Source organism: Acipenser ruthenus, chromosome 7 (genome assembly GCF_902713425.1).
Source record: "Acipenser ruthenus chromosome 7, fAciRut3.2 maternal haplotype, whole genome shotgun sequence".
NCBI lineage: Eukaryota > Metazoa > Chordata > Actinopteri > Acipenseriformes > Acipenseridae > Acipenser > Acipenser ruthenus.
This window is the reverse complement of record NC_081195.1, coordinates 38407517-38434839: the sequence shown is the minus strand read 5'-3', so window position 1 is coordinate 38434839 and position 27323 is coordinate 38407517. Positions and strand designations below refer to the sequence as shown.

General features: G+C 38.6%; 1 protein-coding gene across 3 annotated transcripts; it reads right to left on the bottom strand.

Annotated features, from left to right (window-relative positions):
* Positions 1-220: 220 nt before the first annotated feature.
* LOC117414506 (haloacid dehalogenase-like hydrolase domain-containing 5) lies at positions 221-18470 on the bottom strand. Of its 3 annotated transcripts, none has more exons than XM_059026914.1 (8): positions 17879-18470; positions 16686-16889; positions 15569-15681; positions 8533-8626; positions 7288-7321; positions 5714-5888; positions 4454-4642; positions 221-4292 (listed from the first exon to the last, which is right to left on the bottom strand). In XM_059026914.1, exons 1-8 carry the CDS (start codon positions 18017-18019, stop codon positions 3902-3904), a joined length of 1341 nt encoding a protein of 446 aa, XP_058882897.1. In that variant the 5' UTR covers positions 18020-18470; the 3' UTR covers positions 221-3901. The 3 variants fall into 3 exon arrangements, with proteins under 3 accessions (XP_058882897.1, XP_058882895.1, XP_058882896.1); XM_059026912.1 differs by having other exon boundaries at positions 16671-16889; positions 17879-18385; XM_059026913.1 differs by having other exon boundaries at positions 16671-16874; positions 17879-18378.
* Between the last annotated feature and the right edge of the window lie 8853 nt (positions 18471-27323).

The following is a 27323-nucleotide window of genomic DNA, read 5'->3' as shown; positions in this document are numbered from 1 at the left end:
GTGTATACCGTACCAAATATTACATTAACTTCAATAAAATAGCTTTTCATAATAAAAATAAACTTGAACAAATGTTACAGTGCCTATCCAATATCTCATAACAAAAGGAGTACCTGTATGTCATTTTAGATGGTTGATCTTGCCGGTGTAACATCAGAAAATGCATCCCGGTAGCATTTTCTAATGTTGCTGTATATCAATGAGAAAATACATCCCATACTATTATGCAGGTTCCTTTATTGACGTTACAACCTTTACATGGAAATATTAACCCCCTACAATAACAAAACATTTAAAAAATATATTGTTCAAAACATTAAAATAATATAAAGTTCATTTCTGAAATTGTTAGTGGCTAATTTATGTTTTTAAGAGCTGAAGCAGCAAAAGAAGATGGTCGCTACACAACTCTTGTAACATGTTCATGATTAACAGACACACTTAACCGAATAAATCAAATAATTAACCCAGTTTGAAAAATTTTTTAAATAGTAAGGCTGTTTTCTATTGAAGTTATATTACAAATAGCATTAGTTTTGTAGACATCTTTCATATATTGACTAACAAAATAGTATCTGTAAATACGAATGGATCTTAAATAAGGAATATTTAAACATGCTCCCAGAAGAACTTATGCTATTTTCCGTGACGTCTGTTGTCAGTGGAAAGGCCTTAGGAACAATAGCTATTAGCAAGACCATGGCCGTATCGCTTCTTCCTCGTTACTAGACAAATATTTTATCACACAGATCTTAGCGCCACAGACCCATTCCCCCACCATCCCACATCAGATTCACACAGCTATCAATAAACGATAATAAAGGCCACCACAGTAAGTCACCACAACAATGAATTCCTTTAAAATGTAAAACAATAAAACCTGTGTTTAATTAAATAGCACACCTTCCAAGGAAAACTTGGAACTGAAGCTATGGAGATTTAGCTTGGTAAACCCTTCTAGACAAATAATTGTATACATTTATTTTTTCCACTGTATTATTCACAATATAACACAACGCCCAAATAGGCTACACTTTCCCAAGAATGAGCAATACAACTGGCAGTGCAGTATCAAGCTATATGTGTTTATACCATTGGTTGGTTACCTCTGTCAATCATACCATACATTGACCAACGAGAGCCAGCAATGAGTTTATTTATTTATTTAGCTTGGTAACCCGTTTTACACAAAATGAGCCTAAACTAGAGCCCTGTAAAAATATTTTTTTTATTATTATTTATCATTTATCGTTTCATTTGGGTTATTTCGTTTTATCCTTTAACAAGATTTTATTTCTCAACATCTAGAAACCTTGTATATGCATCCTGTACAATTAATTGGGCAATTAAAAAAATTAACTTAAATGTGTGGCAATACAACTATTTCAGTAGTTTAAATGATTTGAGACAACGCCATTCTTTTTTTTTTTTTTTTTAATTTAGTGGCCGCCAATTAATTTTATTATTTTCTCCCCAATTTAGTAATGTCCAATTCTTTTTTAGGCTCAGCCCACCGCTACCACCCCTGCGCTGACTCGGGAGGGCGAAGATAAACACACGCTGTCCTCCGAAGCATGTGCCGTCAGCCAACCGCTTTTTTTCACACTGCGGACTCACCATGCAGCCACCCAAGAGCTACAGCGTCGGAGGACAACGCAGCTCTCAGGCAGCTTACAGCAAGCCCGCAGGCGCCCGGCCAGACCACAGAGGTCGCTGGTGCGCTGTGAGCCGAGGACACCCTGGCCGACCTAACGCTCCCTCCCCTCCAGGCGGAGCACGGCCATTTGAGCGCCGCCCCCTGGAAGCTCCCGTCCTCGGTCGGCAGAGGAATAGCCTGGACTCGAACTCGCGACGTCCAGACTATGGGACACACCCTGCACTCCACACAGAGCGCCTTTACTGGATGCACCACTCGGGAGCCCCTATAGAGGCCATTCTTAACTGGATGCAAAAATTAAATAGGTGGGACAAAAGTGTGAGGCAGGGAAAACTAATAAGAGGTGTGGACTACTAAAACAGATATTGAGCATGCCTATGACCAAGGGATGCATTTTTCTGAGGGATGCATTTTCTGACGTTACCCCGGCTTATTTTGAAAAACCTGCAATAGGGTACACAAAACTCAATTTTCACTTTCACTATGAGTAATTACATTTTGAAAACCCAGGGCTTTCAAATGGCAGCATTTTTATGAATGCTTTTATTTTTTTTTTTTGGGGGGGGGGGGGGGGAGGGGGGTGTGTCTTGCTGTTATTTGATAATTTTGGACGACCCTTAACTCTAGCCAGTCCTGGGTTTAGGATCTATCCTTAATTGAGTACATTATTTCATACATAACTATTTCATATTCATTAGTGCTACATTTTTAAATACTAAAAGTGACCTACTTCAATGACAAACAATTTCACTAGAAATCTTTTTTTGAAACTGACACTGAAAAAGACTTGATTTGTCAAAAGTTTATTTTAATGAGTACAATATTTATATGATCAGGAGTCAGGGATTTGGTGTTCAATACATTGTTCCTCCCCTCTAGCTCTATGAATAAATCCTATAAGGCCTCGCCCACACACAGCCTAGATGCGGTTGCGAATTCACCTTTTGTTTAAGTACACAAACCGTTCTGTTGCAAAAGGCAGCGACAACCGCACTAGTTAATCCTGTTCGGAACACGTAGTGAGTACAGTTATTAATTCAGTTTGTTAATGCACTACAACTGTGTGTGTGTGTGTGTGTGTGTGTGTATTAAAACTGCACTAAAACAAATGCAGTAGGTGCTTGGTGGATTTCTGCGCAAGTAAAGATGCGTCAGACATTTCCGTGCGATAAACATGGCTGAAAAAAATAATGTAGGTGTCTGATGAGCCAATATGATTTTGTAATATTGATGAATAGTAAATTCATAACCTTAGTAAATAGTGTATACATATAATATACTTTTTTTTATTTAAATCGATGTACAGTTGTATAATATTCTGTTGTAAAAAGAAAACGAAACACCTATATATTTTTGGTTTTGCAACTTAAATTAAACAATATGGGACAATCTGTGTCCCCAAATGCCACAGTGCGACCACTCAATTCTTTCCCACCAGCCTTCTGGTCAGAAGATCGCCCAAATGTTTCGCTCTACCGTCATGGTACTGCAGATCATCGCTACTGTACCTCAGTGCAGAAAAAGCAAAACACAGTCTCTGCTGGTTTTGCAGAAAAGAGCATAGCTGTGCTTGACAAGCTCTCGATCGATTACGTCCTGTACTTTATTCCAAAAGCATAAACAAAAACACAGCCTCCATGCTGCCGCCACACAAACCTAACGAATGCTGTGTAACGGTGGTCCGAGTTCAGGTGTTAGTTTAAACAGGGAGTCACTCACTTCAGTAATGAAAGGCGTGTGTGCACAACAAACAACCACAGCGAGTGCAGTTTGTTAACACGGCTGTCCTGCTAACCGGAGTGTGTGTGTACAAGGCCTCAGTTAATCTACACACTAATGGTTGTGATAAGACTGATTAGTTCAAAGAATATAACCCGACTAGTGATTAGTTCAATAACGTACCTGAAACCCCGGACTGGTTACAAGGCTACCGCGAGTTTCAAGGCCTGGTCTATTATGCTAGGCTGCCTCTTATAAAAGTTTACCATAGTACATTTTCATGGTCATTTTGCAGTTTTCCCATGGTTATACTATACATTAACTATAGTTTACCATGATTTGTCATGTTTACTAATATGCTTTACCATACATCTCTCCGCTTTACAATGCTTACCTATGCTTTACTACACTGATGTGCTTTTATTATGGAAAACTTTTAGAAGGGGCTTCTTAGCAGTCTTATATAACCAGCTGGATGCCCCCACTCCCTTTAGTATACAGGCACTGGCAATTAGGAGCCCTGGTTTAGTTCAAGGGCCAGTTCTCCTGGGTGAAGATGAGGTCAACAGCCTCGTTAACGTCCTGCACAACGTAGGACGCCTCCACCAGGCTGGGGTCAAAGCGGAAGTCGCGGTGTCCGTGAAAGACGCGCTGGGTGACGCTCTCGTGTGGGTCAGAGGGAAGCTCCTCGTGGCGGCTGTACACACCTGTGCACACCAGGATGGATCTGCAGCTCTCGGCGTGACAGCTCCCCCCCAGCTTCCCCCCTCTCTCCCCTGCAGGGGACCCAGCCTCTGCCCCCTCCTCCTCCACCACCTGCCCGGCCTTCATCTTGGCCTGGACTCGGGACCGTTGTGCAGACTGCAGGGAGTGGTTATATAGATTGGCTCCGTAGATGTCTGCCATGGGGTTATCCCTATAAGACAGCGGGGAAATTACATACGTTATTTATTTATATTTAAACAAGCCAGGAAAGGTTTAATAAATACTAAACACATTTTTAATTCATCAATTTTATCCTGGTGTACAAGATTTCGATAAGATCGTAATCCACGTTGGTGTGTCCCAGCCTCTTACCCGATAGCGTAGAGCCTGCGGATTGGCCCGGACCAGCCCCTGCTCTTTGCCTGTTGCCTCACGAGCAGTTCGGCGTAGTTGTATGTTATTAAACTGGGTTTGCCAATCAGGGCCTCGTACTTCAGCTCGTTGCCTGTGATCTTCTTATAGATGCTCTCTAAGCACACCAGGAATGAGCCGTGGCCAAACCTGAAAACAAACATAATATAAAATAAAAACATGGGTTCATATACTCTAACCCAGCAATGTTTACAGTGTTCGGGTTGAAGGAGCATGATACATGTTTCTTAGGTATTCCTAGAGGGTTAGAGAGCAAACTTGGGCACCCTGGCTATATAAAAATATCTGAATATTCAAACGAATATTTTTTGACATGTATTCGGATACAAAAATCAGATTTTCATATTCGCTACAGATGACAAAAATACCGTGCACTTATTTACGGTCTCGCCAGAATTTGTGCAACAGTTTTAAAAAAATGGCAAATGAAAAAGAGCTCCGTGTGATATGAAAAAGAGCTCCGCTCACATTCTCTGAACACAACACAGACGCTGGCCATTAAAATATATTGTCTTTAACCCAGGATTTGCACATCACAGGAGAGCAGAAGTGAGTTAACTCTGTATCCCTTATATGAGAAGTGGAAGTGGGTAAACAATATATTGCCCAAACGCTGTTTACCTGCATATACCCTCGACTACACCACTGTCTGAAACCCTCCTCTACATAAAAAAAGGTTTAAAACACAAATGGACGTTCCAACACAACAACGATCCACAGCACACATCAAAATGTACTTCAGAATGGTTAAAGAAGAATAAAATCAAGGTTCTGGAATGGCCTAGTCAAAGTCCTGATCTAAACCTGATTGAGAATCTGAGAAGGTATGAGTTGAAGAAGGCTTTGCACAAGAGAAGTCCTCGGAAGTTGAATGAACTGGAACAATTTTGGTTGAAGAATGGTCAAACATCACTAAAGAATCATGCCAAAAGCTCACTAACAAATATCCTAATCGTTTAAAAGAGGTTACTATTGCTAAAGGTGCCTCAACTAGCTATTCATTTCATTTTCCTTAACAGGGTATGAATACTTTTGATTAGCATTTTTTTAGTTTTGCAAAACAATTGCTGAAATAAATAATTGTAGATATCTATTTCTTGTAACTTTTTTCCCTCATCCACAAAAGCAAAACTAGTAATGGCCACTAGATCTGCTTTTTGGTTAAAATGAGTAAGAGTACTGTTTCTTCATCAGCCTAACCTGGGTATCTTTGCCTCCGCCATCCACATGAGGTCCATGTTACAGGCCAGCACAGGGATGTGAGGGTAGGGCGGTGACATCACAGGATTTGCTGGGTACCCATTGGTCAATAGCAAGTCCACAATAAGCTGCAGGTTGGTCTCCCACCGGATTGGCTCTCCAAACAGAATCACAGCTGGAAAGGCAATCAGAAGATCACTATACTGACCTCTCAAAGTACATATAGCTAACAGAATACTTCCAGTAAATCTTATCTAATATGTATTAGCATCACTTTCTAGAGCTCTCATTTTCCTATATGAAAGAGGCACACATTATGTTAAACGTGTATTTATGTTTTTTTCAGCATTTATAAACAATAAAACTGATGATTGTATCTTGGACTCCATGCTGTACTTCCTGTTGAAGGAGTGCATTCGACACTTATGAGTTGCTTCTGGGAGTTTGAGTTCTTGTAGGAAAAGCAACTCTGAATATATAGTTTTTTTTTTTTATACAACGACTCTTCCTGAGCATTCTTAAAGACACAGTGACTTGCATCTGAGTACCAATCACTGTTTTTCCTATGGCTGACTTGTTTTCAAAAGGTGCAAGGTTTTCAATTACAGATGAACCCGCTTTATATAATGATTGCCATGCAGGCATAATTCATGATATAAACCGAGTTTCACGTTTACCTATGACAGCACATTATGAGTGCGAGAAAATAAGAAGGAAAACTAACAGTGAATTAAAGAATAGTTTTAATACTGTGCTTCCAGTCGCTCTTTACATTTAAACAAATGCATAAAGTTTACTACAGGACAAATAAGTTTTGTAGTATTGTATCATTAACTAGAACGAAACAGTTTGTGTCATTATCTAAACCAGGCATGAATTGTCGACTGATGAGACCTATCAATTAGGTACTGCACTTGTGTTTTTTTCTGTGCATTTGTGAAAGCCTGAGTGTTAAAATTGGTGTTTTGTAACTGAACTGTATCCCATTAAGACCGCCCACGCAGCATTTGACAGGCTACACAAAATGTCAGTTTATTAGCAGAGATGATTACTGGTTGTTCGTTGCGTTGGAAATTAATTATATCCTGTGGTTACTTAGTAAAGCCCAGCCGCGCAGCATTTGACAGGCTGCACAAAACATGACAATAAGCGGGTTTGTGAGATGATATTAAGAGAGGTAATTTCTTAAAGAACCTATGGTGCGTGGTGGAGTGGTTTTTGAAAAATCGTGTTAATAAACGGGGTATGATATTAAGCGAAGTGATATAAAACGGGTTAATCTGTAGTTTTGTAGTATGTGACTCTTAAGGTAGTAGGGGCACCAATGTCAACGAGACACATTGCAGCAAGGGGGGAGTGTGAGGGGGGTGTCCACCCTCCCCCTGGGAACATTTTGAAAAAAGGGATAGAAATAGTGCATTCTGGCACATGGTTTAAGTATGTGCTAGTTAGTAGTGGTCTGTAGTGTCTGACAAGGTACTCAATTAGTGCAATGAAGGAGTTTTATTTCAGGACAGCTCACATGAAACATTTCTGAATCTGCAAATCCAGCTTAGATACTGTTTTAGAATTACCTTCAATCCGAGGGAAGTCCTTGTCTGGAGGTATCTTAAAAAAAAAAAATTTTTTAAAGTGTTATATATATATATATATATATATATATTTTACACACACACGCATTATATACTGTATACTAGACCTTGTGATATGACAGTTAACTGAAATGTCTGTTTGTATCAGATGGCTTGTGTCACATGGAAATAATGTCACATTAGCTATTCAAACCTTAGGAATATATTTTTGCACATACTAACATAATTAGTACATTCTATTATAATATATATAGATATTACAGTCAAACCTGTATTAACAGACCACTCAAGGGACAGTCTAATAGTGACCTCTTAACACAGGTGGTCTCTTAAAAGAGGGCCCATAACTTATGCATTTTCTATTTGTCTCTGACATGCTTTCCTGTAATTATGTATGTCCTACATACACTGTAAAAGCCAGAAGATGTAATATGAACAAAATGAAGTACGTCATTCATTTAGATAATGCATTTACAAAACAAATTATTTTGTGAAAGTAATGAATGCTTGCCTGTCTCAGGTCACACAAATGCTTTAAATCCTTTGCAAATTTCAATGCCTGTGTCTGCCTGTCAGGTACGTAGATTCACTGTATCCTGAAACCAATGCTAGCACAAGCATAAGATATTTTTCAATTACCACGCACACTGTTTTCATACTCTAAGTATGGCTTGAATTTTTCGGTGTTTATTTTCCTTTTAACGGTTTGCCTTTAAGACTTAAGCCGCTACATCCTAATTATGAGAACATTCTGTTAAATTAGCAGGAAAGAACAACACAACATGAAACTGACACATTGGAAGCTATCTAGTTCCCAGGCAAGTGTGAGAATGAAATGCAAGTTAAAGTAGCATCTGGGGAAGTGATTAATGTCATTGCTTGCTCTTGTGTTCGAATAATGAAGGTGGTGAATCAGCAAGTCAATCAGGACATCAAGGTAAAAAGAAGCAACTTTGTTTAGTAATTCAATTAAGATATTGAAATCGGCTCAAAACGCAGTCATGTGAACAAAAACAAAAACCTAAAACTTCAAGCCCTAGTTCTTTCCATTTCAAAATGCTGTATCTGCATCTTTCTAGTGCCAAATCTTTCAGCAGTTTTTCTGGCACTTACTGTCTTTACAAGTTTATAACTTTAATTCTGTCATCTAGGGTGGACCTTTTGGTCCTCTGGCTCCTAGCTCTAACTCATTGTGGTTATTGAATATTGTTAGTATACAACACATACCTGCTCTTTGGGCCTTCGGTTTTGGTCCACCACATCTAGCAGCGGGTAGGCCTCACGTAGCATCTCTATGGTTACCACGTGTTGGAAACCCATACTTGGGCCGCAGTAGTTAAGTGACAATATATCCAAACAGACAGAACAGTAAAGCCAAAAATCTCATTTTTGATTTCAGTAATTTCTAAGAGATAATTTACAAAAACATTTTTCTTTTATCCTTTTATAAGTGTCGTACAGCATAATGAAAGCATTGTAAAGCTCAGAGGTATGGTGAAGAATATATATTTTTTTTAAATAATACAAAATGCCAAATCATGATAACCACATAGTATAACCATAGGGCAACAGCGAAATTACCATGCAAAATTACTGTGGTAAACTTATCAAGGTATAAATGGCACTGCATGACTAGACAAACTCAAGAGGACAGTTGGAAATTAAGTGGAGATAGACTTAGGAGAGAGGGTAGATGCTTCTTTACACAGAGAGTGGTGGGAGTATGGAATGTGCTACCTGCTTGACACAGTTTTAAGAACAACCAGCTACTAGGAACCGGACTAGCATTCAATTCGATTGTAAATTTTCTTATGTTCTCTTACTTTTTTTTTTGTCTGTTTGTAGGTCTTACCTTTTAGGCTAAGTGCTCCCAAACATGATCCTTCGGGATTTAATACTGAGCCACAATCCTACCGAAGGCAGCAACTGGATTCCTATACTTAGGTTACATACGTTTGGTGAGGATTGACCACTATGCAGCACTATGTACCAATGTGTTTTTGCAAAAGTGACAGCATTTAAGATGGAGCACCAAATACATATGGCAAAATATGTGTTAATGAGTGATGATCAAAACCTTACACATTAGAACGAGAAAGTTATCTGCCTTAAGATGAACACTGGATTTTATAACCATTAATATCCTGGATATCCTTAAATTCTATCTTTCCAATACAGATTTATGGGGCCTATTGAATTGAACTAAAAGCAGGGTTTTCAATTAGTTTTGAAGTATGTGGCACTTACAGGGTTGTGAGCACCTATGTCATTGAGGCACCTTGGCACATTTTTGCATGGTTTAGACTAGTAGTGGTCTGCTTGTAGTTTCTGACAAAGTACTCCATTAGTGCAATGAAGGAGCTTTATTTCAGCACTGCTCACAGCAAGGCAAGATCAACAAGAAGAAAAATGTACTTTAGGATCATCAAAGCCCCTGCAATACAGAAAAAATAACTGGTATTTGCTAAGAAAATAAATGAATACTCTGATGCAAAATATTCTTTCACTCAACTTAAATATACCCCTACTGCTTTAAATCACACACGTTATACAGAGTAGTGTGGAAAATGGGACCACCCCACTAAAAATTAGGAAGCTATAAACAAACTGGAATGTGAGCAAAGTCTGCATTCTAAAGAAGGTGAGTGCACAGATAGATGATGAACTATGGAAGAATATAGTAATCATCCATATATAAAATCAACAATAGTTAAAATATTGTCTTTCAGAGATTATCCTTTCTATTTAATTTGTCATCATTTGATACTGAAGCTATTCATAAGTAAAGTTAGTATTACTCAATTTGCATAGTATTACTTTCGTTGCATACTGTAATTGGGTAACTTGACGACATATTATTATTATTATTATTATTATTATTATTATTACTTATTTAGCTGTTGCCTTTATCTAAGGCCCATCTATTTATTAATTATTGATTATTTATTTTGCTTCAGTCTCAGATAACTTAAGATATTTAAATACACAGACGAAAATATTTGTAATGTTGGATTTATACAACACACAGGGAATTAAGGCTTTATGGTATTTGAATATGAACATAATAAAAAAAAACTAAACAAGATTTATACTAGAGAGCAAATAGCTGAAGCTGCTTCTGAACAAAATAAATCTATACTGTAGGTAGTAACTAGGGATGGGATGAATACAGCGGTTCCGAATAATTTTCCTTTAAGGTCTCACTGAACCGACAATTGAATGCCGGTTAAACTTTTAAATCAGACAATTCGGTTGTGCTGTGTGTATAATCTCCAAGGTGCTTTCAATTAAAAACAAACTGTCGCCTTTTAATCTGTAGACAGGCGAGTTTCGCGTGGCCAATGCAGATCCACATTATAAACACGTAAGCATAACAATAGTGTGTATTATTTTTTTTAAAATAAAAATAAAATTAAAAAAACGGAACCGACATTTAATTTGAACATGGTGACGCTCTTAAATTGTCATTAGGTTCTGCAGAGTGCTTTCGATTCAAAAGGGAATTGTCGGCTTTTAACTGGACAATTTTCATCACGTATGTTTTGCCTCATCTCAATTTAAAACTTTTAAACCTCAACACCAATAGATCGAAGAATTGTAACAAGAATTAGAGTACAATTAAGAGCAAGATACAAAATACAATGACTTCAGTCCTAATAAGAGCAAATACAAAACACAGCATGATTTGATATCGGGGCAATTCAAAAGCAGATAAGTGTTGATCGTTACGTCAGGGTTAGATACGAGTGATCAGCATTTCCGATCTGTCCAAGCTGGTACGGTTTGTTAGAAACGCTGAAATTGTAAAAGCTTCTCTTTGAATTCCTCTGGAAGTGAACGACGTTTATTTGAAAATGGCTGCCTGTATGTCATGGGTGATTCGAGATCGAGCAAGAACGTTTTGGTTCATCTTTTCTCAGCAGTAAGTCACGTTGCTGCTTGTGTATTCGGGCAGTGACGTCTTTGTTCGTCTTCTCTCAGCAGTCAGTCCCATTGCTGTTTGTGTACTTGGGTAGTAGTCACATCTTTTGTTGGCGATTATTGAGAGGAACGATAGTTCCTCGTGCCAATTTATCAGCGAAGCGCGAGAACTGCCAGACTCTATACAGCAAGGATAGTTTACGTGTTTTCAGGGTATTGGCGCAGCAAAAGTAAATCAGCCAAAAGCACTATTTCACTTTTAATTTGTAATTCCCAACACTCTTAGGTGAAATGTAGAAAAAAAAGTCAATACCTGTCATACAGCAAGAGAAATAAGTCACCAAATTAAGGTAAAAATGTATTTTTTTGCAGACCCCAGGCACTTTTATCCACGCATATGTATATTACAGGACATCTGAGTATAATGACAATTAACTTGTTTAACTTGTCAACATGGAAATATACTAAGGAACGCATTTATTTTGATGTCTGTATCATCTATATTAAATGATTTATTGATATTTTAAAATTGACTAGTCGCACACATCACACACACAAAAAAAACCAAAAACTTATTTGAAGACCCCAGGAAGTTTTATCCATGCATATGTATATTACAGCACATCCGAGTTTCAACGACAATTAACTTGTTTTGTCAACATGGATATATACTAGGGAACACACTTATTGTGATGTCTATATTTATCTTAAATTATTAATTTCTGTTTTAAAATGGTACATTTGCATGCAAAAAAATATCTTTTATATAAATATAAAAAAGGTCTGGCATGCGTGGGATTTGAAACTATAACCTTCAGTTTGCAAGTATGTTGTGTTATTGTCAGTGCTACACGATTAGATGAGACAAGCAGTATTTTGAAAGATGAAGCCAGCCAGCTGTTATATTTTGGAGATTTTTGGAGCTCATTCTGTTAACGCTCATTGTGGTCCCTACTGGCGCAAGAAGTACGGTTCCTCTCGATACTGGTTGATGAGAGTAACTATTTGTGGTCCCCACTGGACAAAAAGGAACGTACATTTTTCTGAGAATTAGCTAAGCTGAAGGATAGCTTATATATTTGGTAAAAGTAAAACATAAATAAAAAAATACATGAATAAATATTGAAATAAATGAATACATAGACATTTCTTTACCTTGATTTTTTTTTTTCACTATCACATCAACACTGCCATTTAATACTGTATGAAACGAATATAAATACTCAACAGTTCTAGAGACAGAGAGATATTTCTGAAGATTTTTGTAAAAGGTATATTTCAAATATATTTTTACTTTCAAACATATTGTAATGACCCAGACAATTGCTTTGTTGCAGAACTTGCTCCCTGTCCAGTTTGTCTCATCTGTCTTTTATATGTTACACATATTGTAAGGGGAACGGGTCACGCCATTACTTAGCATGGGAAGGGGGAGTGAGTGAATGAGTGGGGAGAATGTGTGTTGTTGTTTTCGGGGGTTGCAGAGCATGGATGTGACTGGTGGATGATGAGCTGGGCAGCGGCAGGAAACAACGGGAGCTTATATAAGGGGGTGCATGAGCCTGGGAGCTGGAGACAGTCCAGCGCTGAACTTGAATAAGAAACTGTGGGTGCGACTGAGCCAGCGTGTGAGCTGTGACCAGAGAGAATATGCAGTGAAAGTGCCAAGACTAAAACGTAGGGTAATTATTTTAGTGCCATGAATTCCGGCCACTGACAGGAATTCTCTCTAAATGTTTCAAATAAAAAAAACATTTAGAGAATTAAACACGTCTCCCCGAGTACTACCTCCTAAACATGAAAACGTTACAATATACTAAATGAATGCATCAAGCGTATTATGATAGTTAGCAAAATCAGATGAAAGCTTTCAATACAATTGGGATAATACATTATCATTATTTACAAAATCTTGTTAATCACGTTACTTGTTAAAAACTGTAACTTTACTGCTATACTATTTGCAGATGTTGTACAATGGCATTGCAAGCTGCATTGGAAGCATGTCTTGGGTCTGATTCCCACACAGGGTTTATATTGCAAACTTAAAAAAAATATACTTTGTTTGTGTAACAAACACATTTTTAATGTGAAAAAATGTAGTTGACGCGTTCATTGAACATACTTTTGCACACATAACGTTAACGTGCATATACAATTGTACTCAAAAGTTTACATACCCCAATAGAAATTATAATTTCTCGAAATTTCTTAAAACTAAAGAATTAAGAAAAATCTTTTGTAGCAAAAGTTTTGCTTTTGTGGATGAGGAAAAAAAAGTTACAAGAAATAGACGTCTACAATTATTTTTCAGCAATTTTTGTTTTACAAAAAATGCTAATTCAAAAGTATTCATACCCTTTGATGCTAAGATAATATTGTCTACAAGATGCTAGAAATTTCAATATGATAATGCAGAACCTAATTCTAGAAAATGCTGTATTGTAGGTGAATATTCTTAGAGAGTATAAAATGATTAGGCATAGGATGATTGCTGTCATTACCAAGAAGTCAATATGGGAAAAAGTAAAGCGCTATCTGAATTTATTATCATAAAGCTAGAGAAGGATACTTAGAAGGATAAGAAGATTTCCAAGCATTTGTGTATCCCAATTAGAACTATTGTTTCTATTATCAGTAAGTAAAACACTCCATCAATCTTGAAGAAAGAAATTTCTTTCACCAAGAACAAGTAGAAGAACTGAGGAAGGTTAATAACAATCCAAGATTGACTGCCAAAGATATTCAAAGTGAATTAGCTTCAAGTGGGACTGGGGTTTCCATTTCAAACATAGGTCTTGCATGGTGAAGGTCTCAATGGTCGCAGGCCAAGGAAAAAGCCACTCTTAGGAAAACATCACAAGAACAATTGCTTAAAGTTTGCAAAACGGCTTTTGAATGATGGATAGGAGTTCTGGTCAAAGGTTTTGTGGAGTGATGAAACACTGGTGAGGCGTACAAAGAAAAGAACACCATACCTACTGTCAAGCATGGAGGTGGTAATATCTTTCTATGGGGCTGTTTTTCCTCTAATGGTTCAGGAAATTTAGTTCCAATACATGCCCGCTACAACTGAACAACTCGTCTGCTAAAATAAAAACCGCTATAGGAAGTAGATATTTAATTTGCTTTGTATTATTGTGCAATGCGTGTGTATATGGTATAACAGTAACATTACGATATTAATGCTTTGTTTTTAATTGTTTTGTATATTTTTGTTTGTGACGTGTATCGCGCAGTACAAAATAAAATTAACAGTAACCCTAAGGGAAATTGCATATATATATATGTGTGTGTATGCGTGTGTATATTGCAGCTAAGGGTTAAACTCATTATTCTTTAGTAATGTGCAGCCCGCTATACACATTAGGTTAAACTAGTTTTCTGTATATGCAACCCGTGATAAGTTTGGTTGCACACCTTTGCTCTATACATCTCGTTTTGAAAAGAAAACTACCAGTACCCAATATCAGAACTACCATTAATTCTGCCAAGAACTATCAAGAAACCAGCAGACCTTATACTTAGCAGTACTATAACTACAGTACAGCCAAACAGACAGTGAAAGAAAATTAATTTAACTTCTCTGAAACATTTCTTTGTCAGCAGATGCCAATGTCTTTCAAACACAGTTGCTTATGCTTGAGAAGCAGTCAACAAGAAAGCATGAAATGGATTTCAGCAAAACATGCAACCGTACATAGGAGGTCACATGAAAGGAGCGCAGCGCAGTATAGTGTTCAGTCCGCTTCGATCCAAGACGTTCCCGGGTCTATGTTTTCCAGTTCTCCACAGCGGGAACTACAACGCAGAGTATGAGCCTGCCAACATTCTGAAGCTTACACCTCAAACAACGCAGCTGTATTACCTGCATGATTTTTAAAATAAATAATAAAATCTGTGGTGGTGCTGCCTGTGTCAAAACGGAGAGATGCGAGTCCCAGGGGACGCAGACAACTGCAAACCTGAGAGTCCCGACACACCATGCATGTGTAAAGGACACAGGTCCCCGTGTCCCAGAGAGCCTTGAGTTTAATAGACTGTTAAATCCTATTTTCCATATACAGCATCAATCTCAATCTGGAACTACTGTAGTTGAATCAGAACTGAACCGAGACATGCAGGGTAAACTTACAGAAAAAAAAGTGTTAATGTGGACATGCATTTTGTTTTAATCCAACACAACACATCAAAAGGTTCTATAGACCTAACCACTTTCTTTGCTGGTTTTGCTGGTTTTGTACCTTGGACACCTGATGCTTACTAACACTGATGAAGGCATGAGCTGTGACGTTTGTAAAACAAGCGAAGAAGGAAAGCGTTTTATATCATGACAGGATACTTCTGGGCGATCTCTGCCACAGGCCCCTGTCCCGAGACCAGAACATTCTTATTGTGGTACTGGGTTAACATCCGCAAAGGACTGTGGGACAGCATAACCTGGTCCTGGGACACCTGCAGAGGAATTAGGAAATATGTCTTAGCCCTTCTTTCTAATGTGTGTACAATTTGAGAAGCATACACAGTAGACATTTTCATCTTATAATATTGTTTTATAACACAGAATGTCCTCTTCTAGTATACAAATATGGACTAGAGTTCAGGTGTACACTGGAAAGCTATTGTCCCAGAGTGACTAGAGGATATAGGGCTGCCCTTATAAAACTTTCCCATAGTCAAAACACAGTGTAATAAAGCATAGTGAAGTAAGTAAAGTGCGGGTAAGCATTGTGTAAAGAACAGAGGTATGGCAAACCGGGGTAATCTATGGTAAATGCATAATGTAACCATGGAGAAACTGCAAAAACAGTGCAAAAAAACCCCAAAAAAGTAGTTTCAAGATGCCGATTAGCATTAACTTTGGACTTATCAAAAGTTAACATTAGACCAGTTTTGGACTTATCAATATTAATCAAAGTTATTATTATTATTATTATTATTAATTTCTTAGCAGACGCCCTTATCCAGGGCGACTTACAATTGTTACAAGAGATCACATTATTTTTACATACAATTACCCATTTATACAGTTTTTTTTTTTTTTTTTTTTACTGGAGCAATTTAGGTAAAGTACCTTGCTCAAGGGTACAGCAGCAGTGTCCCCTACCAGGGATTGAACCCACAACCCTCCGGTCAAGAGTCCAGAGCCCTAACCACTATGCCACACTGCTGCCCATAGTTAACATTAGACCAGTCGATAGTGTCCAACAGGGAAATATATTTTTCTTTCAAATGTGTTTAGCAGCAACGTGTAAGCATGTCAAGATGTCAGAACCATTGCTATGAATATTTACTGTTGCTAAGAATATGTATCTCTGCTACGAATACGTACCATTGTTAAGGACTTGTGAGGCTGTAATGCACTATAATATGTCACATGATGGTGTTTTCACAAATGACAAGACAGATTTTAAAACCAAGGTTTGCTAGAAACAGTTTCTTACCTCTACTTCCAGTACCTGGGATAGCAGCTCTGCTTTGGCTTGACGCACACCGTTCCCAGCGTTCGTGACGAACACCACTGGCACCTGGAACTCCCCATTTCTATCCACTAGTTTCTTGAAGGACTCTTTTGCTGCTGGAATCAGAGTCCGTCCTCGGACAAGGACCCCGTCTATGTCAAACAGGAGGCCAAAAGTGGGCTGATTCTTGAACAGAGAATTCTGTATTAGATTTAGAATGCTGTTCCTTTCTCTGACTGAAATATACCACTTAGCATCACATGGGTATACATACATTATAAAAAATAATAGATGGTCCTCTTCAGTGAGTTACAGGAAAACAATTCCATCTTGGGTTTCTGTGACAGTTTATAAAACACTCAACCTTGCGTCTCGTAATTTATAACGTCACAGAAACCCTTGATGAAATTATTTTCCTGTAACTCACTGAAGCCCATCTACCTACCTACCTCTCTCTCTCTCTCTCTCTCTATATATATATATAAACATGTATATATACACACACACATATATCTATATCTTTCTATATATATATATATATATATATATATATATATTACACACACACACACACTCTATCTATCTATCTATCTATCTATCTATCTATCTATCTATCTATATATATATATATATATATATATATATATTTTCATTCTATAAGTTACCGATCTTGGGTGTTGCACAATGCGCTCGGACCCATTTTCCTTTTTAAACATTTTTTGTTGTTGTTGTTGTTTGCCATTTTTAATTTGTGTTCTTTTTATTTACTTATTTATTTATTTTGGTTTTGTAGGTTTTTTTTAAAATTTGAGATACATGGCTACTGTAGTGATCCAGGCAACGTCAAAATTTTGGATCCAAACAGCCGTCGACCTTCCCCTGGATGAAAGAGGAGGCCATGCAAAGTTTGGTTGCACTGGCTCCTGCGGGGTCCGAATGCATAAAGGAACAGACAGACAGACAAACAAACTTTCTTCTTATATATATATGTGTATGTGGTACCGATAATAACTTGAAAAACAACGTTACAGTCTACATAAAGACTTTGACCACGAATGTTGTAACCACACCACATTCGTTTCTAATTATAAATAATTTGAGAACAAAAAAGAAAAAACTGTTACGGATTTACCGTATTTCAAACAACTATGTAATACTGTGTACAGACATGAGCAGAAACCGTAACTTACCCGATTATTATTATTACCGCATTTTGATAGTGATATACACCTTTGCCTACAAGCATTAAAACGTCCATTTAATGCGAGTAAATGTGGAGATTGCTGCCAGCCTGTTTTAAAAGAGTTGAACCTTGTTCGTAAAGCTGCCATTGTAAATTGCAATGTAGTACACTTTTTATTATTAAAAATATACAATTATAATGTCACTTCCAGCTTCTGCCCATTCTTATTTTGCAAGCCACAGCATGGATCCGGTTTGAGAAGCCGACGCGCAGACTTTTGAGAGTGTGCGTAGCCTTTCCGTCAAATTACGTGAGTCTGCGCGCATACCCTGTCCGAGTAAGGCAAAGGGTGCGTTCACGGAGATCATTATGCGCAGAATCTGACCAGTTCATAAAAGATCATTGGATAAATTTGGTCAGATTCTGCATAGAATCTGCGCAGAATGATCTCCGTGGACGCACCCAAACTGCTTGACCGCAGCCAGAACTGACAACACAGGTCACGCATCCTCTGGGCGCAGAGTCTGCGCATGCCCTGCAGATTCTAAAAGGTGCTGCGCTGGAGCAAACCCGTCTTCAAACCAATGGAAGAGCGCCACCAGTGCAAGAGGGGCGTAGAGAACCACATGCAGGATTAGTGATCGTGGTAGCGCCACCTAGGATGGGGGTGTGAATAACACAGAAAAAGAGCTTGTATAAATTACAACTATTGTATTGTGAATGACAAATACCAGTGCAAAATTACAAATAAATAAATACACTGATGTACATAACTTTAATTAAACAGATTCCTAATAAAAGATGGTCTTGTGTTGACTGAAATAAGTATTTGCATAATTTATTTACCAGTCTAGTTATGATGGAGCTGTTTGGGAACAGTGGAAAAAAAACGATAGTCTTCTGCAATCAGAAAATCAATCAAGTCGGTCTCCATGTTTGCTGAGTCGACTGCACTGGGAAACCTCCCAAAGCTGTCTTAGCTCCGTCTACGCAGACCGTGACGTCCGACGCAGACCCTCGACTGCACGCAGACTTTGTAGGAGTAACGCGAACGCAGCCATTGGGTACGTTCACAACATGCAGCCTTTCATAGGTCTGCGCAGATTCTGCGCAAAACCTGTCCAAGTTCGCCGTCTGCGTGACCTCATCTGGAAAAGACGTCACCAGGTCACACATCCACGGGCTTCGTCGGCTGCACAGTCACGCAGCTCCGCAAGGGGTACTGCGCTGGAGCAACAGCTGCTGCAAAACAATAGAGGAGCGTTAGCTGACGAAGAGGCGTGTAGTCAACCAGATACGATCCTCACTCCACGTGCTACTGCCACCTAGGCAGGGTGTGTGAATCGCCTTCGAGTCATGTCATTTTCCTATGAATTACATACTAAATACGGCACAGTAATACAGATACATAAATGTTTCAATTCTGAACCAGTTCAACAATAAATTACTATGCGTGGATGTTTTAGTGATGTACTTATACATTGTAACTTAATTATATTTCCTTTGTCTATGTATGTACCTGTGCTACTGTATATAGTCTTACTTAGTGTATAGTTATGCTTTGTAACTTTTTCATGACTTTCTTGTAAGTTGCCCTGGATAAGGGTGTCTGCCATGCAAATAAATAAAATGTGTCTTTGGTGTGTAAAAAGTACACAGCAACGGCAGATCTTGGGGAAACTTAAGGCTCTCAACTCAAAAGAATTAAAATTGCAGTGATGGAAAATAATTTTTAATTTATGGATGGTACCATACTTTTGTAGAGAACAAAGCCACAGAAAAAGGAAACTGTAGAAGAGTCACAAACTGGACTGGAAAAAACCCAAAACAAAACATAAATAGCTTTCTCAACCAAATTGCAAGTATACATATTCACTGGATGGAACATACACACTTCATAGTTGTACGCTTTTTATTTTATTTTGTGGCAAACAACCTATTCCATTTTATAATGATGCAGCGATTTCATTTCTCTTTTTAATTCCACTGTCATCATTTGGTGGATTGCCTGGTTGGTTGACATCTTCAGCTACATTGTCACCCACAGCATCATCTAACTCCAGGTCAAACTCTGATGTCTCCAAGCAGATATTGTGTAGGATGCACCATGCTGGAACAGCTGAGCTGATGTTGTGGAGATGGTGCATGTGCAATCCTTTCAATCTGCAGAGCCTGCTCTTTAACAGCCCGAAGCTCTGTCAATCACCATCCTGGCTGAAGAGAGTTTCTGGTTCATCTTCTCTGTTGTACAGTTAAATTCCCATTGTCACAGCAGGTATGCAGCATCACCAGTGTTTATTTAGCAGACGCCTTTATCCAAGGCGACTTACAGAGACTGGGGTGTGTGAACTATGCATCAGCTGCAGAGTCACTTACAATTATGTCTCACCCGAAAGACGGAGCACAAGGAGGTTAAGTGACTTGCTCAGGGTCACACAATGAGTCAGTGGCTGAAGTGGGATTTGAACCGGGGACCTCCTGATTACAAGCCCTTTTCTTTAACCACTGGACCACACCGCCTCCTACCACTGGGATCAATAAGCTACTAACAACCAAATGAGCAAGAAGGGCTGAATGGCATACGTGGATTGGAGGAGTGGATACGCTCGTTGACCAAGGGGTCATGGGTGACGGTATAAAAAGGGGACATAGTAAAGTGATCTGTTCCTTTTTTAAATGGTTTTAATCTGTACTGGCTTTTCTGTGACCTGTACTGTTCAGTAGGGGGTGGGACAAAGTCAGTGCTACATTGTTTTGATTTAGGTTGCTAAAATCTAGTTTTCAGCATTGGAGGTAAAATACCAGAAATGTATGACAAAGCAAAAAAAGCAAAGTATATTTCGGCTGATGATCGTGTCAAGATATTTCCCAAATTGTTTTGCACATCTTGTAATGTGTCTTTGGAGAAAATACATCGATCGCTATTTAGTTTCAGAATCACACATTAAACAAAAGGCTACTACAGAGGCTGCTGAACAGAACGTAAAATAAACAGCTTTGAGAAACCAAACTGGAAAGTCAGCGCAGACAAAAAGTATTCCTGTCGGTTGTAGCCAAGTTAAACCAGTACTACAGGTACGATCTAGCACAGCCACCTCACTTCAAACAACCTGCTGCTTACTTTTAGAATTTTAGACCCAAATAGGCACATTTTCTTTGTTTGACTTCGTACTAATAAAATAAATTATTGGATGGGACAAATAACATGACAATGAATGTGCTGCTTATATTTCCTTTATTAAAATATGCCAGATGCCCTTGGTTACCTGAGTTTTGGGACTGTTTCTACTCAATTTCCACATCTGCATTGGCAAAAGCTTTGCCTTTCACTTCCAACCAATTCAGTGGATGCAGACGTGCAGTCTCAATGTATGGGCAAGTCCACACCAGACAGAGAATGTCGGCAGCAACTGCTGCGGCCTTTATTAATAATACTATGCTTTACAAACAGTGCAATATTTTATTAAATGATTCAAGGCATTTTAGAAAGGGTGCCATGAGAGGCTCCGATCTGCAGCACTTTACTCTTGTGTGTTTTTGGGGCTTGAATACAGTACATTTACTGACAGTTAACGAGAGCCTGGGTGGAAGTTGGGAGGATAGGAGAGTACTGTACCAGGGAATCAGGAGTGTGTATTTGTTACTATGGGGCGGGACAAGAAGAGGGGAGAGAACGGTAGTTGAGTGTGACACAGTTGTTTTTCTTAACGAAAAATATTACCTCTGAATAGAGGTTTGATTTCTGTTAAAACTAAAATATATATCGTACTCGGTTATTTATTTTTTTCTCACTGTAATTTACCTGCTTGTTTGTAATTTCTCTGTAATATAAACTAAATCTTCTCATAGATAGTAAGCATGTTTTTTTTATATATATATATAATTGTACAGGACTGAGTAAAATTCCAATTGAATCAAAAACAAAACAACTAACCCCCCTACAAGATGATATCTTCAGCCAGCTTTCGGATAGCGCTGAGAGTGACCGGCAAAGCTCTAAGTTCCTCTGAGTTAAGTTTTCACCATCCAAGCTGATGACAAGCTAAACAGACAGCCCTTGTTTTATCCCCTGCTGTGTTGGTACTGAACTCTGCTGGAAAAAAAGGGACGTGAAGGACTGCTGTGCTGTAAGTAGTTAATCTTGGATTGTCTATCAGGACTGTACTATAAAATAACATTTGCTTGCTAAAGTGGGTGTACATTAGTTTGTATTACATGCTGGATTGAGGTCTCTTCGGGGGTGTCATGTACAGAGGCAGAGTTGCGCGTTTCTTTATTTTTTGAGCAGGGGTAGAAAAAAAATACCTTTACGTTTCTTTATTGAGAGCGGCGTTTATTCGAGGGCGGAGTCTATTAAAAAGCTGATATCTGAGTGAGGTGTTAATTTGAGGGTGGCGTTAATTTGAAGTAATACGGTATCTTAACTTAACCATTCATCAGTGGCAAAATCCAAATTAAAAAACAATACTGTACTATCAAATTCACAAACACAAATATAAACTACAAAAATATTGTACATAGAAACTCAACAGGTACAACATCTATTAAATAAACAAAAATATTATAAACATATCTTTGCTTCAATATGTATTCAGTTGCATTATGCAATTAAGAAACAGCAAAAAAAAAATACATGTAGTGGCCAAAGAACATGTGCACATAACAAAAACAATTAAGGTAAAGTATATTTATAATATGTAATATTACAGTACCATTGTCACAATCAATATTGTGCATGTTTAAATAAATTACTTTAAAAGATCATGTATTCTTCATATGTATTTGATTAAGCTAAAAGCCAGCTAAATGTACTGTAATCTCAGCTTTATGATTAATATTACACTCAATGCAGAACAACATTATTGAAAATAACAATATTGCAATTTCATTATTTCTTACACATGTATCCATTTACTAATCAATGGCTTTTCCAAAATTAAAAAATAAAATAAAAAAGAATGACCGAGTATTTGTTTTAGCTTTCCATAAATGTGACAAACATTTTAAACACTACCCTTATTATTTAACAAATTCTATCGTATTTTGGCTATTTGCGGAGCACACGCTTTATGAATAAGCAACTAAAAATAACCACAGAATTAAAAAATTGTACACACAGCTAAGAGATGCTTCATGTTTGTTCCCGAATCCCCCCATTTCTAGCGTTTGTACCCGTTTAATGTTCTGAATGAAAACGAAAAACCAAGTCAAAGTTGTGCCGGGGAGGCCTGTCGCTGGTGCGAAGACGCGTTTCTAGGCAACCGATTGGTCATGAGCCTCGCTAGCATGAAGCAGATCATGAGGTCCGTTGTTAAGATTAGTGCACGACAATTGATACAGACGGGCGCTGTGGGAAAGCCTGTGTTTCTGTGGAGGGGATCGTCCGCTCTGCATTAACTACTACGTACCACTTCAACTGGAAGACGGTGACTGTGAAGGCGCTTGCTGAGCCATGACGGTCACAGCGACCTAGAGTCGCCGGGACTTTGAGAGCAACAGTAATCGGTCAGTTTAGCTTTAGCACAACGTTTCCAAATATGGGTCGCGGCAAGGTTTTTGATGGGTCGCCAAACAATCTAAAAAAGATGACGTTTAGCACACTGTTAAGATTTAGTTTCACACTATACGACTTCTTATGCTTATATTAAAAATAAATATAATTTGCATACAAATCATTAGCAGTAATTATGTAAACAATGTATCGTTTTATCAGTCTTCTGCTTTAAATATTAACCAAAAAATAAAGTATACGTGACATTTTACGTGCGGTTACTTAGAATTTTTAAAACGGTTGTTAAAATGGATGCAAAACGAAAATGTCCAATCAAGATAAAAAATAAATAAATAAAAAAATAAAAAATGACCATCTTATATTACCGACAAAGCGTTTTCCGAAAGCTAATGTCAGGTCTTAAATTCAAAGATTACTATCCTATACCTCTATTCAGATTCCCCAAAATGTGCAATCAACGTTTCCAACAGCTTCTTGTTCTATATTACCAGTTTCTTTTGCAGACATTATTTTAAATTCTCACGTCATTTTAAAACTGGAAAATATTTGCTGGTTCAGTATGGGCTATTAACAAATGTATTACTTTTATCCCTAACTAGACAAATGGATGGAGGTATGACACAGGCCCGGTTTTTGGGATGGAACCGCACAACAGTCTCGCGTTTTGATTGGTCCATGTCTGTCACATGAATATGTCGTCACACGAGTGGAAAAGCGTGCAGGTATTTTTAACATTGTGATCAGATAGAGAGAGTGATCTGCTTTCCACAACCTTACCATTAAAATATAATGTGGTATTACACTGTACTGATATTACAAACTATGAGGAATTACTTTATATAAATTATCATGTTATGCACGAATGTAAGAATTGGCTTTCTGTTGTGGTGTACTTTTTTCTTTCAAGTAGCATATATCTATAATCGTTTTTGCGATATATTTTAATATAAAACATATACGCTATTGCAGTTTTGTTACAGGATACATTAGTTTATCTCTAATGTAATCACAGTTTTACATATAGACTGCCCCTGTTTTCATTTACGTCCCAAATTCTGGGCCGCTTTGCTTTTCAGATAATGTCCCAAATTCTGGGCCGCTTTGGTTTTTAGATAACGTCCCAAATTCTGGGCCGCTTTGGTTTTTAGATAACGTCCCAAATTCTGGGCAGCCTTGGTTTTTAGATAATGTCTCAAATTCTGGGCCGCTTTGGTTTTTAGATAACGTCCCAAATTCTGGGCCGCTTTGGTTTTTAGATAACGTCCCAAATTCTGGGCCGCTTTGGTTTTTAGATAACGTCCCAAATTCTGGGAAGCCTTGGTTTTTAGATAACGTCCCAAATTCTGGGCAGCCTTGGTTTTTAGATAATGTCCCAAATTCTGGGCAGCCTTGGTTTTTAGATAACGTCCCAAATTCTGGGCCACTTTGCATTTCCGAATTCAGCCCAGTTTTGGGGAATCAGCTGACAGCCGAGTTTCTAAGTCATGCATGCACAGTTTACCATAAACTGGATCGTGAATTCATTTGAGAGTAACCCTTAGTACATTAATCAAAGTTCATGTATTTTTAGGTTCTTTTTGGACAGAAATGAGACTGCAACTGTGAGTAGATGAAGGCCGTTTATTTTGACAATAATTAAATAATCACAAAATAAAATCATAAAGTGAGGGAAAGGAGACTGGGAGTCGAAAGTGAAAATAAATGACTAGTAATTTTTCTTTTACCCTACCCTTCCCAGTCTTTTCCCCGCCCCTCTTGTGCGCAAAACCTGAACTCCAATTCCCCTCCACACACGTGTACCACCATGCAACCCTGGCACGCACACACCACCATGCAACCCCTGCACGCATACACCCACCATGCAACCCCTGCACGCATACACCCACCATGCAACCCCTGCACGCAAAATATATTTTCGGGTATTCAGCCCCATTCATGTCTATGGCAGTGTTATAAAACACATTTTCAGGCATATCTCTCGAACCCGAGCACGTAGAACCACCATTCAAAGTGATATAGACTCGGGAGAGCACCCCAAACCACCCCCTAAAAAGGTGTGGTGGTTCACCCAAAAACTCATGTCATGACGAAAAAATTCACTTTGCCAAGCCGTCCTGGCATTTGAACCATGAAAATGGTGACTCCTTGTGCGGGGCCCCATGGGGCCCCAACACAAAAAAAAAAATCAAGTTCCTAACCCCCACAGAACCCGAGATACGCTCTGTCAAAAATGTCCAAAAACTACCCTTTTTGGGGTCATATCTCCATGACCCCGGGGCCTAGAAACCGGGTTGAACTTCCTAGGGTCATGTCTGGGGGCCCTCTTTCACAGGGAGCAACCCGTTTTCAAATGCTACATTTTCAACAAATTTTCACATTTTCAGCATGATGGCATGTCAAGGTTGTATTTCCAATAGCTTTTGAGCTCCAGGTTGGCAAAAAAAGTCTAAACTGGTGTCCTTTCTAGCTGGGGACACGTCACTTGGAGGGATCGACAGGGGCCCCGAGGTGGACCTCCATACCGATTTTCAAGTCTTGGGGACCCCCGGAACCCGAGATACAGCACCCTGAAAAATGTCTATGGGAAATCCCATTATAAAACCCCTTTGGGGCAACGCCCACCATCTGGCGGTGGGGTGGCGTTTGAACCCGTGGCTGATGTCTTTCTTTAGCTAAGACTCTTGTGCACGCAAAGAATGTCCTTCTGAGTTTGTTGGCCCAGGGGTCGTGGAGATACGGGTACGATAAGAGACCACCCCCTTCCCTATGGCAAATCCCATTATAAAAACACCATTGGGGTAAGGCTCAGCTAATGGCGGTCGTTGGTCTTACGAACTCGAAGGAACCCATTTTCTTTAGCTAAGATTGTTGTGCATCTAAAAAGAGTACAGAAGCACCAATTTAAGTCCATTCCAAGTGTTTTGTGATCACAGTATCAGCATGAGTGTATCGGAGCACAGTTTTGCACCAAAAGCGAGGGGAGGCGAAAAAATGCACTATATACCCTATTCTTTAAGATATCACTTTGCACTGCAAATTTGAGGAACGCAACCACTTAGCAACTTGCAAATTGGTACTGCAATTTAAAGGCCTGTAGTGTCAGACTAGTAGTGCCTAACTGATTCAAGTGTTTTTGGAATGATTTGTTGTTTTGTCCTAAACCAGCAGTTTGTCACCCAGATTTATTAAATAAACAGAGGGGGGGGGGGGGGGGGGGGTCATCAGATTATTCTCCATTTTATTGTAACTGAGGTACCATTCAGTTGAGCGAAAATTGTAAAGGGGTACTCGAGCTGAAACCTCCAGATAGAAGGGCTACAGTTTCAAAAAAAGGTTGAAAACCCCTGACCTACAGTATAAATGATCAGGAATAGATAAGGGAAATGCTGACTAATACAATACAATAGGATTTATTTGAAGTTGTTGAAGGGCACTGGTCTCTTAAACCCAGAAGTTCTGATAAACCCCTATGCCTCACTATATATTGATGGACATTACATAAGCAAATGGGATGACCTTCTTTTTTTTTGGTATACCATGTTCCTAAATGTTTTCTGAGGAGAGTAAAAAATACATTAACTTTGATTCATGTACTCTTAAATGAATTAACGGTCCAGTTTATGGTAAACTGTGCATGCATGACTTAGAAACTCGGCTGTCAGCTAAGCAGAATATCTCAAAAACTGGCCTGAATTCGAAAATGCAGAATTTGGAACGTTATCTGAAAACCAGAGCAGCCCAGAAATTGGGATGTTATCAAAGCGGCCCAGAATTTGGGACGTTATCTAAAAACCAAAGCGGCCCAGAATTTGGGACGTTATCTAAAAATCAAAGCGGCCCAGAATTTGGGACGTTATCTAAAAACCAAAGCGGCCCAGAATTTGGGATGTTATCTGCAAACCAAATCGGCCCAGGATTTGGGACATTATCTGAAAAGTAA